At 40.7% G+C, this 14,753-nt stretch overlaps 1 protein-coding gene across 1 annotated transcript; it reads right to left on the reverse strand.

Annotated features, from left to right (window-relative positions):
• Positions 1-433: 433 nt before the first annotated feature.
• On the reverse strand, positions 434-12,603 carry cyth4b (cytohesin 4b). Its single transcript, XM_084376398.1, has 13 exons — positions 12,504-12,603; positions 9,539-9,621; positions 9,359-9,423; positions 8,082-8,148; positions 7,188-7,306; positions 6,709-6,789; positions 5,462-5,574; positions 5,074-5,222; positions 3,984-4,095; positions 3,530-3,606; positions 2,932-3,003; positions 2,623-2,777; positions 434-1,464 (listed from the first exon to the last, which is right to left on the reverse strand). Exons 1-13 carry the CDS (start codon positions 12,520-12,522, stop codon positions 1,383-1,385), a joined length of 1,194 nt encoding a protein of 397 aa, XP_084232524.1. The 5' UTR covers positions 12,523-12,603; the 3' UTR covers positions 434-1,382.
• Positions 12,604-14,753: the final 2,150 nt, after the last annotated feature.

The raw sequence follows: 14,753 nt of genomic DNA on the forward strand, positions 1-14,753 counted from the left end.
CATAGAGGAGGAAAGAAAACACAAAATATTCACATTTAAGAAGCCGTAATCAAAACAATAAATCGATGAACAAAATATCTGGCTATTGATTTAATAGCTGACAACTGATAAATTAACTATTGTGGCTCTAATTTGTATGTCAGTTTATAAAGGAAGCCAGAGGAGGCTATACTAGATAAATAAGTTGCTTTCTAAACGTCTATATGCAATATTGATTTAAACCACAAAGGTGGTTTCGGTGCCCACCCTTCAAGAAGCACATTTAAGGATGTGAAGCGAGCATGTCAACATTCACATATGAAAAAAACACAACACAGAGACAGTCAATATGAGGAAGTGAGTCGTCACCTGGTGGTTTCAGAGTGCGTTCAGCTGAAAACGCAGGTGTCGGTTTGCTCCCAAAGCCATAAACAGGATCCAGGCTGACATGTCAACAGGTACCTGAATACTTTTTTTTTATTAAATAATTAATCATTGAGAACATAACAAATACAACAATAACAGTGAAAAGATTTCATTCATATTCAGTGTACGCGTTGCAGTTGAATCAAAGCAGACAGAATGGATATTGCACTTATTGAACTGTGCTAATAAAGGTGGGTGAGATATAAAGAAAAGCAGGCTTCACTCTATAAAGTACTAAAAATTTCAACAACAAAAATGAATTCCTCAAAATGTTTGAAAATGTACAGCATCAATATTTACAAAAATCAAGTATTAACAATCTTAACCGTAACAGTATGGTGTAAAGCTTTCTACATGCAAGATATAACAACCCACTGGACCAAAGTAAAGCATTTTACTGTTGCTGTACTTGTACTTAATGTCCATTTTTGAGCCTTAAGGAATTGGAGCAATGTCTTGCCTTTTTTTTTAAAGCATGCATAAATCTGCTTGGACATCACAAACATCATTTGCCTTCCTGGTCAGAATAACAAAATCTTCAAGGAGCAGACAGGCATCGACCACAAATCAACTTCTCTCGGTAGAAGACACAAGAAAGTTTGTTGACTAAACAGACACTTTTAAAAAAAAATCTGTACAAATATCCACACACAGCTTCTGTCCACAACATGCACGGACAGCGATCCGGTTCCTACAACACTGACGCCGTTTTCTCGATAAATTCTTTGTGGCTTGTCAGACTGACAATGGGAGCGACAAAAACGCGTCAACATGTTTAACCTTTGACACTGTTAAGTCTAGTCTGTAAAAAGAGAAGTGGAAAGAGAAGTTCTTCTTTTAGCCTGGATGACCACTGTCAGTGTCTAGGCCCAGTGTATCTGCTCAGTTGTGTTGCAGGGTGTTTAATACAACGTAAAGGGGGACTGAATCCACCCATGATGCAGTACCATGAACGTCCACGGAGGGCGCTGGACAGCTCAGTCCTGAGGAGCCTGGTTTATCACCTTCTTCTTACGGACTGAGACCAGGTCGTAGAATGGATCCTTGGTGATGCTCGCTCTGTTTGAAGGAAAGAAGATCATCGTTATAGAAACAGGAGGGCAGCAGTGTTGGTGTGTGTATGTGTGGGCTTGTCATGATATCTTCGTGTGGACCAGCTTCCGTTTCTAACCATCGTAGTGAGGACATCGGTGCATTGTGAGGACAATTTGGCCAGTTCTCACGGGACTTGGTTTGAAGGTTATGGAGGATAAAAATAGGGTCAGGGAAAGGCTAGAAATGAGGCATGCAGTTGTGGTGGTGAAGGTTAGGCAAACAGCATTTTTACTTACTGGTTACAGCTATCACTATCACTTTTAGCCACAGCAGGCAGCTGTTTTCAGGGAAGAGCTCTTCAAAACTGACTGTTACTTTTTTTGGAAGAAACTTTTCCAAAATATTAAGCTGCTATAGAGCCAGAAAATGTGCCTCAGGAGTTGGTTTGAGACCAGACCTTGATGTGTAAATAGGCTGATGTCTTTGTAATAACCTCTTCATAAAGTTAATCTTGTGTTTACGGCTTGCTGCACCGCCTCTGAGTGGCCAGAAAAATCAAATAATGCAAGCATATGGATCGTTATATGTCATTAATGGATTTTAGGTAGTTTTTACTAAGCGAGTGAGACTACAGACAGATTTTCCAAGTTTAACCTGATTTCCTAAATGCTTTTGGACCTTTCATTACGATCTTTCATTGCAATTCGTCCATGTTAGGACAGTTCACAAATTTCTAGCCACTAAGTTAACGAGTAAAATGTAATGATCAAAACATGAAGAAGTAATGGCTAATTACAGAAATAACAGGTAGGTTGTAGGTTTTCATTAAAACACCCAGCAAGCAGCAATAATCTCACTCGCACTGCCAAGTTGTTGTGAGACACAGGATGTGGAAAGAAAATGTAGTCACAACACTTCATAGTACATTAAAATACAATCACAACTGGATGTGGTCTCAAGCATAACAGATCACACCTGACTTCACCCAGCTGTGCTGTTGGGTGTGGACAGATGTTTAACAGACTTAAACCTTTCACCCCACAGAGGTTCGTGCAGCAGCGTGCAGGTTGCGAAATGTATTTTCATGTGTCTGGTTATGAACATGTTGCTGTTTGTGCAGACGTAAGCACAATCACGTACATACACATATATATATGTATGTACTCGTGTGTGTGGTCTGACCTGATGGCCTCAATCCAGGAGTCTCTCTCCTCTGCGCTGGCAGCACAGATGGTGTAGGACTGGTGCTTCCCCTCCACCACTCTGCCGTCCGTCTCCGTTTTGCATGCTTTGATTTTCTGCCCTCGACTGTTGGGGTTGTACAGCTCCAGACAGTACTAGACGACACCAGAACCACATGAAAATCAATCTATTAATCCATCTGCCGACCTAACGTGAGTGCTTCATCCACAGACCGCCGTTAATCAATACAATACGGTTTGATTTTAACACGCTACTGTTGAAAGACTTCACAGCTGACAGGATTCTTACCGGTTTGCGAGCGTACGGCACTTCTCTCACACAGAGGTTCTCTAGAGGGATGATGCCTCTGGGCTCCTTATCCTGCAGTCAGATTTAAAAAGAGAGAGAGAGTGAGTCATGTGATGTATCGGAAGGGTTGAGCATGAGAATCAGAACAAACAGAGAGCCACATATCGTAAGAATTTGTGACAAACCCAACAGTAAAAAAAACAAGACCAACAAACAAAAAAACTTGTGGTGGGTTTGGTGAGTTTCACTTTTTTCTGTCAAGCTTGAATGTAATCTCTAATTGAGTCTGGTGGCTTTGGCGAGCGTGTTTCTGGTTGCACAAGATCTTATTTGTTAACAAAAAGTCCTATCTGTAGCAATCCTTTCCATTTCGTTGTCTTAGAAACTTTTTGAGCCTGTCGGTGGCAAAAACAAGCACTTTTTAGTGGACGTACTGCGATGGGCAGCACTCGCCTACAGCGGCTACACTGCAACCAGTTTCTCGGCTGCCAGTTGCCGTGGTCTCGCTCAAAACTGGACCAAAATATGGGCATAGGCTGGGAAATACTAGACTACCCCTTTCTTAGAGCTGAGAAAAAATATATATACTGAGCCTTACAGTGGTGAACTCAAAGTAGTAGAGGCAGTTGTCAGTCAGGATGAACCATCGCCTCTTCCATGTCTTAACTCGTCCTCCTGAAGTACAGAGAAAGCAAAATATTAAGACGTGCCAGTTGTCAGTGGAAGCTAAACAGTTGAAACTAACAAAGTCGTCTAAGGTAACTTCACAAGCCTCTGAAAATAAAAAATGTTTGGGGATATCATAAGTTAAACTTCTGCAAAGCCGAACACTGACGTGATGTGGTTTTGCATGCAAACGCACACGTGTTAACTCCACTATTGGGTCATTTTTTTTGGCTGTTTCCTCTGCAATTTCCTGTTTTTCACCTTGTTTAGCAACTTAGATATAATGTAGGTCAGCACGTGAACCTCTTCTCGTTTTGGGTTTAAACAACAGGGGTTTATCAAACAGCCCAAATTATTCATAAAAACAAACTTTTGGGGTATTTTACCAAGTTTAAGGAGCCAGCCTTCTCTGTCAGGGTTGAAGAAGGTGTGAGTCAGATCGTTCCCATCATCCTCTGGGATTTTGAAAGGCTCATTGCGAATGCTCTCGTACAGTTTCTGAGGAGAAAGGAAGTGAGGGGGAAACAAAGGAGACATTTAGATGATAAAATTCATTATTCACATAAAATCCCATTCGCTCAAACTAAGACAAATATGTCTGTGTGTGATTTCAGTCCAGAGTGACTCACTTGGTGGGAATGAGACACTGGGGTGTTCACACATTTTTACTCTACCACCTGCCCACAGGCTGGGACACTGTTTAACACCACCTCCTTCAGATTCCTGTCACTTGTGACTGAGAACAACCTGGATGTGGTCACTTGTGTGTGTTTCTGTTCCACATGATGTGGTCATCGTGAGACCAACGCAGAGAAAGTACTGCATGGTATCATGAAGTATAGCATTTTTTGTATTAAAATCAATGCAAGCAATTTTACTTAATTTTGATTTTCATATCGGCCTCAGATTGAGTAACTTATATTGTATGTGACATCTCATTTTGTGGTTCCCTCCACTCTATAAAAATAAAATTGTGTTCTTGGAAAATGAAAAATGAAATTGCATTCAGAAGTGAAACCGGCACTTTCTGTTTGCTAAATCAAGCAGAGATTTACACGAATATCCTAAAAAAGTCTGATCACATTATCTTTTATTCTAAAACGTACACACCTGACACTATATACAGGTGCAGGGCATGAAAAGTCTCAATTCCAGTTACTCCACATATATAAACTTGCACTTACACTCTATGACAGAAAAGCCATTATGGCCGTAGAGTGATTTGAGTCAACAAAATATTTATTTGTGTATGCCTGCTAACTGGAAGGTGCAATTTTTGCTAATGGGCATCCGATTTCTCCTCTTGAGATAGATGCTAACCCCTTCAGTTTTTTTTTGCTCACAAATAACCTATTCTTGAAATTCCATTAGGGAAAAATTTAGATGGTCAGAACTTGAAATTTCAGCCATATTAGCACTTGTGTTGTTACTTCCTGGTGTCTATTTTGGCCGCTGTGATTGCCCGGCGGTTCTCACCGAGAGAAGCTCATCAGGTAGATTCTCTCCGTTGTTGATGCCTCTGTTCATGGAGATGAAACGCTCCAGAGTGGTCTTGTCCTTCACGCAGGGGTTGTGGAGGCTGGTGTTGAGCATGATGATGGCGAATGACAGGATGTAGCACGTGTCTGGTGTCACAGAGGAACACGCATATGCACAGAGAATAAGAGGAAGCAACACGATGTTCGTAGAATTGGGGTGAAGTAATGTAATTAACATAAATGCATAGTCAGTGAGAAAGAGAAAGATCTGCGGGAGAAAAAAGAAGAAACAAAAGCCAGAAAGGCAAATGGAGAGGTGATTTCACATGCACACACACACGCAGTCCAGACAGGAAGTGGACAGAGGTATATTTAGTGAAGCTCACCGGTCGACTGGAAGACATGAGTGTTGCAGTCACAGTAGCGCGTGGCGAAGGTCTCCATCATGCGGTCGATCTTCTGGGCTTCGCCGGGCAGACGGAAACTCCACAGGAACTGTCTGTCGCACGCACACACACCACAAAAACATGAACCTCTATCTGTGATGTGTAAATGTCATTTAGGTTTGTGCGCAGGATGTGGATCCCAGATGCACCGCACATCTTGAGAGTGAATGTGTGTTGGCAGCAGGTGTACAGCTTCCAAGTAACATGTATGACAGATTATCAGTCATGTGTGACGTCATAATGCTCACTAAGACATAATAATAGCAGCGGTGATCCAAATGATGCACCTTCTTTGTCTTTCCATCATGCAACTAAATACTCCACAAGTACTGTACTACTTGCACACATGTACTTTACTTAAACACATCTGTAATGCTAAAGCTAAATGCAGAAATGTTACATTTAGCATGTATAATATTAACTATGTTGACCATCTTAGTTCAGCGCGTTAGCATGCTAAAAGAGGCAAAAAAAAAAAGATATCGCTACTTAGTTTTACTAGGCAAGATTAAAAAACCTAGGAACACTACATTTCCCATAATGCAACTATGAGTCACTTTTCATTGTACTTCTCCTGCCAACATGTTTCAAATTCCAAACCCTGTTCGTGATGCAGACTTTCTGTTATCAGTTAGCAGCCACCAATCCACATTCAGCATAACCCTGATCACATCACTATCATCATCATCATCATCATCATCATCGGGAGCCGTTATCGCAGACCTGACAAAGCCCCTCCACGGCCACACACAGTCTATCTAACTCTGCCGGTGCCACTGACGCAGGTACCAGATTGTTTTCCACTGGTGATGTGATATTTCTATGCTAACAGCAGCCCCCCTCTCATACCCTGTGTGGAAACTCAGTGAAGTCTGTGGCTACTGTTGTGGCGTGTGACAAATAACAAAGACTATGATCAGTGTAGGTGGCTAACTGACTGCTATCTGGATTTTGCAGTCATGTTACACACAATTGTGATTCTGGAAGGAGGTTTGCCATTAAAAAAATATGATACAATGACATCAAGTCAAAGAAAAGATCAGGACGAGACGGAAATCATGTTATTAAATTCAGCACCTTAACCTATTAAAGTTGGTGAACTTATTCTACTGAAGCTCTTATTGTAAGAGAATCATGATAAGATCTGTTCATGATGTTCATCATGATGGTGACGACTGTAGACTGACCTGAGGGCCTGGACCAGGTTGAGGTCTGAGAACTCGTGCAGCTCCACAAAGGCCTTCAGGGTCTTCAGGTGGAGCTCCTCCCTGTGGGACAGATGGAGGCAGGAGGACACATGAAACCAGAGGAAGTTGTTCACTTTCCCTGTTGCGACATGCCCTCACATCTCACTGTTTCCTCTCCTTTCTTCTGTCTCCTCTCCCTCATTTTCTCGCTCCACCCTTCCTTTTTTCCTGACTTTGTCATGACTTTGACCTGCTTTGACTTCATCCCATCATAAATCTATTCCTCCTTCTTCTACCATATCGACCAAAATCCTCATTATCCTCCTAATCCTTTTTCCTTTTCTTCCTACTAGCTAATCTCTGCCATTGTCCTTATCGTCCTTATCACTTCTATACATCTTCAACCCTCTTATCGTCCATCCTTATCCTCCTTTTCCGTTACTGTTACTCCAACCCACCCCTCTCCTTCTCTTCCTCACCTTTCTCCAAGAAACTCTCCAATGGCTGTCTTGTTGAGTCCCTCCTCCTTGTAGAGGAACTCAGCGATGGATGGAGCACCTCCATCCAGCAGCTTATTCTCCACCAGGTAATTGATGCCCTGCAGACAAAGTACACCGTTTACTGGATGTAAAGATGTTATACTGCCACATTGTGTTGGGTGGGTTTAGTTTATGACATACATTCACTAACACAAACTCTGCCTACTGCGCTGTGGTCAAATGTGCTGAGTTTCACTATGAGCTCATCTCCGGTTGATACGACAGAGTGAGATCGCAGCTTCTGTTATCCCAATTCCTTAAAACTAATTTCTCTTCCTCTTTCCGTCACCGGGTTTGGAGAGGAGAAGGATGGTTATAAATAGGGTTTGCTATGGACATGGAGAAAATGAAAATGATCTCTAAAAGTAGCAAACCTCTAATACCGCATCGTTGCCAAATAAAAACAAACATCTGCAGCAGTAAAGAAATTAGAGTTCTTCAGAATCGCCTCTAATTCAGTCTGTCTGAAGGTTCAGGTATCTCATAACAGCAGCTACGGTTCAGATTAGATCTATTCCAGTAAGTAAATGTCATGAAAGCATCGACTTTGTTTTGTTGTTGCGAACACTTGTGTCCATAGCAGAAAAAAAGGTTGATGTGTCACTGCGACCGCAGAAAGTGAGCTGACGAGCTGTAGCAGCGTCACTTCACAGACTGACAGCAGCTCAGTGTGGTTAGGTGAGAGGAAGTCCAGGCAGATGCTTTACTGATGGTGCTCAGAGACACACAGAGATGCACAGGGTATTTTCAAACCATCCGAGAATAGTAAGCAGTCGTCTCTTATTATAACATTATTCTGATCGAGATACAACACATAGACACATGGCGCCTAACCTTTTTAGGGTCCATGTTGAATTTCTTCTTCCCCATTGAGAACCGTTTGCTCTTCTCGATGGTCTTACTGCAGGAAAAGCAACATTTAAGAAAGAAGAACAATAGTGTTTAGGGATAATTACAATAATGCTGTAGCTTGTGTACATCTTAGTAAGTAATATGCAACAGGGCGACAGCATAAACTTAATGTAACGCTTTTCTTTCCTTTGCTCAACTTACATCGCAGCACATATATATCACTAGGTCATATATTACAGCTTGCTACGCCTCATATTTATGTTTTTTATTAGGTGGCAACTTCTAGTGACCGTAGAATTCAGTATTAAGAGCGTCAAGTCAGGTATTTGGTCGGGGACGGAGGGCATAACTGAAGGTACGTACGTAATGTAGTTATTTTAAGCCAAACCACCATGTTTTCCTAAACCTAACCAGGTACTTTTCTTGCCTTAACCCAACCAAACACAGATGGATGATGGATGATGGACGTCTGGTATGCCTGTTGCTGGTTAACTGACAATGGTATATGTCATTTTGGGAGTCACTGGTAATCAACCTATTCAGTTGTTTGGGTCTGAGGATGTGTGGTTTGACTGAACTTCTTGGACCAAGATTAATGGGATGTGTGAATCCGAACAAAGTCACAGTTGTTCTGTCTTGGCTAAAATGTCGAGCAGCTCAAGTCCAGGTGATAATTCAGGCTGTATTTAGCATCAAGGAGCAGTCTACATTTTGAGAAATATACTTATTTGCTTTTATTTTTTGGGGATACAGCCAGCAGCGGCTTAACTTAGTTTAGCTTAGCGTATGTGCTGGAAACAGGTGTGAACAGCTAGCTTAAATCTGTAGCAACCATCACCTATTAAGCTCACTAATTAATATGTTGTTCATTTAATCTGCATAAAAAAGTGTAAAAACAACAATTTATGTTCAGACAATGAGGTATTAATCTTAAAGTAACTTTAAACCCAGAGGTCATTGGATATGAGAGGCCAGGCAGGGAGGTGGGATCACGCAAACAAACACTGTTTCCGACAATAAAAAAAAATAGAAATTTGAACTGTTTCTTTAAAATCCTCAAAGGTTAAATACATTGAGAGCTACAATTTTGTGGCACAGCAGGTTAAAAATTGTCAGAAAGCAACTGTGAAACTGAAACATTCGTGACAATGAAAAAATATGTAGGAGTATCTAGTAGGAGTAATGAAGACTGGAGTTATATAAAGACGATGACTGGTTTTTGAGGTAGATGTGGGTTTTTTCCCCAGATGAATACTCACTTTTCCTCTGCAGACTCAAAGCTGAGTATTTCCGCCATGACATTGTCTATCTCCGTCTTTAACTTCTGGAGTGGTTAGATAGAAAGATAAGGCTTTAATATTAGTTTCCACAACACCTAAAGCGGGAAAGGTCACTAACAAAACAACATGTTTTTTTTTTTTTTTTTTATCAGTATGTACCTGGATATCGTCCAGAAGATCTTCCTTATACGTCTTGATGCTCTCAATCTCCATCTTCTCATCCGCTGTAAAATCTGAGGAAACTACAGAAAAGAAGAACAAAAACGTCATGGAGATTCTCAGGAATTTCGATTCAGTTCTTCAAATTTAATAATGAGCCATCCAGTTGAAATGATGATGCAATCGACTTTGTCATCCGTGGGGAAACGCTCTCGCCCTGTCACCGGTCAAGACTTGACTTTAGCTCTTTATTCACAAGTTTTGACATGTTGGGAACCAAAGGCAAAGCGTTAAAAGTTGTAAAAGCCACCTTTCTGTCACTTCACACACACATCTATTCTGCTACAACAATTTGAATACATTTTACATAGTCTCAACACGCTGTGTATTTAAAGGCTTAACCACAGCAGAAGGAAGAGATGTTTCTCTATGAGACATGTCAGACAGGTGGGGCGGTTTTTCATGTGAAATATATGTGTCACCGCAAAATAGGAACATAAATACATTTCTTGAAAAACACAAAGCACAAGCATGCAAATACATGGATAGACACTCAAACACAGCTAACAGGCTCTGTGGTCGCCTGTTTCATTGCCAACCACCATCCCTTCCCCACTCCCACACTGGAGAAGCTAAGTGACAGACAGAAGTGGTGTACAGTATGAATCATGAAAACTTCCACAGTCATACTTAGAGAAGGTTTTTATCCAGGGTTGGCGGTTGCTTATGAAGTTAGACGAAGAAGAAGAAGAAGAAGAAGAAGAAGAAGAAGATGTTGCTAGGTATCTTATTACCCACAAAAACCATTTGTGTTCTATAATTTACTAGAAATGACAGTCTGAGGTCATTGTATCACGAGTTATTGTCTTTCCACAACCTGATTACTGTAATAGTGTTCGCCACTTTCACACAGGCAACCCACTATAATGCACGGTCTAATTATCCAGGTATCTTAAGTGTGACTCAGTGATGGTGCTAGATAAAAAGTTACGGTATTTCATTAATATTTCGTAAGTCGTAAGGGTAAAAGTAATGGGAACGGAGAAATTTAGGATTCATCCTCTGGGAACCATGAGATGATTGAACCAAACTTTCACGGCAATCCACCCAATACCTGTGGATTTTTCACCAGAAGCCAAAAATGTCAACCTGCTGGTGTTTGTAAAGTTAAGTCAGGGATCGCTACAGTCAGTAGGATTCATTTTTGGGGGGACCATGAATGTCTGGTCAAAGCAATTAAAGAGAAAACCCATCCAATAGAAACCCAATCGCCCGAATAAATGTTGGCAATGTACCATTCTGCAAACCACATGTTGTTACTTTACATTTCTTTAGGTTAAATTTTAAATGTTATGCCTTGACATGCTGTGCTTATGGTCTGGCTAGATTAAGGTACAAAAAACAATTGTTTACGCTGAGGAGAAGATTACGTTTTGGTTCAAAATACCTGCTTTGGTCACCACAAATTAGGCAGCAGATGTCCACACGTCTTGTTAAAAACGTTGTTATTTTCGCCACAAACACAGCTGGAAATTGTCCAGAGGTCTCCTTAAAAATCTCCAGCAGTTTCACACTTATAAATGTTGAAGCTTAATCTCAAACTGTGGTCATTGGCCTGGCGCCCTTCCATAGCTGCCAACTCTCACGATTTTGCCGTGCGAAAAGTGCGCGTGAGAACAGGCAAAACCATGTGTCACACGGCGAAAGCGTGAGAGTTTCTGGTCTTCTCACGGGTCACTCCACAAAACCACAATAACAAAGTCATAACCCTGTCGTCGATTTACTTGCTTACTGCATTTGCCCCTTCTGGAGCAGAGGATTTTCAAGGTAGCAAATGACATTCTTGCAACTTTCCTCTCACTGTTGCTGCAGCAAGTAGAGAAGAAGCTTCAGGCAAAGTTGGAAGGCTCATTTGAAGCAGAGAGCGGTTTCCACAAGACAAAAACAGAAGTAATATAAATGGCCATCTCATCTGCATAGAAGACGCCACAGTAAACACAGCAGAGTTGTTTTGTCTGGCAGTGAAAAACGACCCGAGACCTGAGCTCTGCGGTGCCTCCGCCAGCAGAGAGGCATTTATTTAGTGACTGCAGCAGTTGTTCAGTGAGAAACAACCATTGCAGAATTTAAATTTAACCAAATGGTTAACTGCCAACACTTCCCGTTGAGATCAGTGAACTGTTGTGCTAATGATGTGAACACAGGACTTCCACTTCCCCACCCTTCCTTTACATATCTGGTGTAACACAGCTGACAGGAATGAGTCATTTAACTCGTCCATTACATTAATTAGATTCTGCATTTAATCTGAAAGATAACAGTTGACGTGTAGTAAATATCCTAGCGCTATGACTTTAAAGGTGAACTGTTTAAAGATCGCAACTTCTGTTTTTCTAGATTAGTATCAGCGGTGTGTGGTCCTGTGAGATCTCAGCGTGACGGCCTCTTCCCCATTTCAGATGAGACCAGCACTGAGCATCAGTTTCACCGCAGGGTTCAGATGGTGATATAGCAAGAACTGAGCATCGATAAGTTCAATATCTAAGTCACACCACGAAGAGTTACATCAATTTATAATGTATTTTTATGTGTTTCTAAATGACAGTGAAAGGAATCAGAAGTTGTTATACCAAACAGCTTGGACACTATTTAGCAGTCGTTAAGAGTAAAAGTCTTGTCTGAATCCTGATGTGATGGTCAACATTTTAAGTTCATCAACATTGACAGGGTAGTCAAACACCCCATCATATGTAGGAATAATACACATTCAATTTATGCAGGAAAATCGAACAACACAGTTGATTATGTCATGAAACAAGGCCCTATTTCTCAATGCAAAATATTAAATGACACATTTTTTTGACCACACACTGAAATTAAAAGTCTTTGTGGATATCTAAAAATAAAATATAATCCATGACAATCATCATTAAAAACAGATGAAGGGCAGTAAAACAGGTCTTACCCATTTGGCAATCAGTCATTTATATCCAAGAAAAAAGAAAAAAAAAAAAACGACACCAGAAGAGTTATGAGCAGTCGAGATGTCACGATATGCAGACTGCCTCAGCTCTCAGTGCAGCAACACTTGAATGAAGTTGATGTTGGTTTTCGACCCCACCTCTTCCCCATCCCTTTCAAGCACACATCAGCGTGACGACAGGAAGAAGACAAACAGAATCTGCTTCAAAATAAAACCCTCACTGAGTGGATTCATCCATAAAATGAAGCCAGGCCTTTTTAAAAATACTTTTTCAAGGGACTGTTAGACCTCTACAACGTGAACAGAACTTGTGACTGACAATAAAATGATTAAACAATTATTATTGTTTTATTAAAACAGAGACGTCTAGAGAAGTGGAGGCAGCACTCCAGCATGAAGAAACAATGACAGCACAGCTCTGAAATTTGCTTTTGTAGCTTGAATATGACATTTTCTAGACGTGAGGATTCACACAACACCGGCAGCACATCCGTCACTGCATTGAGAAAGTGACGGTGTTTTGAAATTTAGTTGAACAATAAAACCTAGTTGCAAAACACACATTCAGGCAAGGAGGGAAGTGACTGTTGAAAGCCACGAACATCAGATGAGCGTCACACTGACGCTCATCAAGGCTCTTGTTAGTATCCGCACTGCTAATTGTTAAGTGGTCATCGACTCCAATTTATTCTCTTCTAACTGCACATTAGACACTTTTACTTTGAAGATGAGATCGTGTTCCCGCTCGGTGTACTAAGTCAGGTTGGCTTAACAGTTAAAAAAACCTTCCTTTAGAGCAGAAGTCATAGTGGTTAACAGGGTGGTTTTGCACACAGCATCCTGACCAGTATCTGTCAGTAAACTGCTGCTGGTTCGTGAAAATGATGCGCAACATCTGCAAAACTACCAAAACATTTACACAACCTCAATAAAACTGAATACTTGTAATCTTACCAAACAATTTTGGACATTAAATGCACGTTTCATGATACAAAAAGGGTTTAGGAAGGCGACATTATACACAGTGTTAAGTCATTGCTGGATTAACTAAGGTTGTTTTAAGAGTTTCTGTTGATGTGACAAATGCATCAGCTGTTTGTCTAAAAACTAAATCACATCTTCCTTCTTTTCAAACATGTAGAAGCCAAATGTGATGTATGTCTAAAGGTTGAAGGAGGCCGCTCCTCTGCTGTACATGTTCAGAGTGATGATCTCTGATAAAAAAAAAAAATGAAGCAGAAGTGCCATCTAGTGGAATATCACAGGTATTGTTGTCTTTAGTGTGTGTGATCATGAGTGTGTGCAGATGTGTTTGAGTACTGCTGTGGCTTGTTAATTAATGAATTTCCAATTTTTAGCACGTTATACATTAAAATCAAACTGAAGCTACATAAACTGAATTTAAACCGCATGTGGGTATTCAAGACTCAACCCTCTTCCTTTCGTTTCCTTGTTCCTTTATTTCTCTCCATAATTTAAATTTACCGTATTTCATTTAATTATAAGTTCCTTCTTCCCTCTTTCTCCTTCCCATTTCCATTGTGGTTGTTTTACTGATTTCCAAACCTCTCCCCCTTATGGCTCCACAACACACACACACACACTCTCACACCTACACACAGACGATCATACAACTTCTCCATCATACATTTGTTTTTGTTTTGTCTTGTTGTTGTGTTTCACTGTTGCTGTCGTCTGCACTAAAAGTGTGTTTTCCCTCGACATGCTGATCCTGTCATCCACCGTGTCGTGTGTGTTGCCTTGTCTCACTTGTTATGTTCTGTTTTGTTTCGTCTTGTTGTTGTGTTTCGCTGTTGCTGTTGTCTGCACTAAAATACGCTTTTCCCTCGACATGCTGATCCTGTCATCTGTTGTGTTGTGTGTTGTCTTGTCTCACTTGTCATGTTCTGCTTCACTGTATTAAAAATGGAGAAGGTAAAATTTTTAAATTTTTTGTCACCCAGCATACTGAAATCAAACTATGACTACAACTACTTTAACTAAATTAAACCATATAATGAATGTGTTTGATTGTATAGTGTGTGTGTGTGTGTGTATTTTCTTTTTTCTGTGCATCATGCTTGTGATTGTGCGTGTATGTATGTACACTCTGTTTTGATATGTGCATTTTCAAATTTGTGTCACTTTACAAATGAAGCTTAAACTCTAACTAAATTTAGGCTGTGTGTGTGTCTGTGTCGTTCTATTTCTATATCAGCGTGTGCGTGCGTG

This window comes from Pagrus pagrus (genome assembly GCF_965226575.1).
Source record: "Pagrus pagrus genome assembly, chromosome: 2".
Classification (NCBI taxonomy): Eukaryota; Metazoa; Chordata; class Actinopteri; order Spariformes; family Sparidae; genus Pagrus; species Pagrus pagrus.

Excerpts from the sequence above, each read along its gene's own strand:
- cyth4b (XM_084376398.1), bottom strand. Across the intron at positions 9,424-9,538 it reads ATCTTCTGGACGATATCCAG|AAGTTAAAGACGGAGATAGA; the intron begins GTACATACTGAT and ends TAACCACTCCAG. Across the intron at positions 7,307-8,081 it reads TCAACATGGACCCTAAAAAG|GGCATCAATTACCTGGTGGA; the intron begins GTTAGGCGCCAT and ends CTTTGTCTGCAG.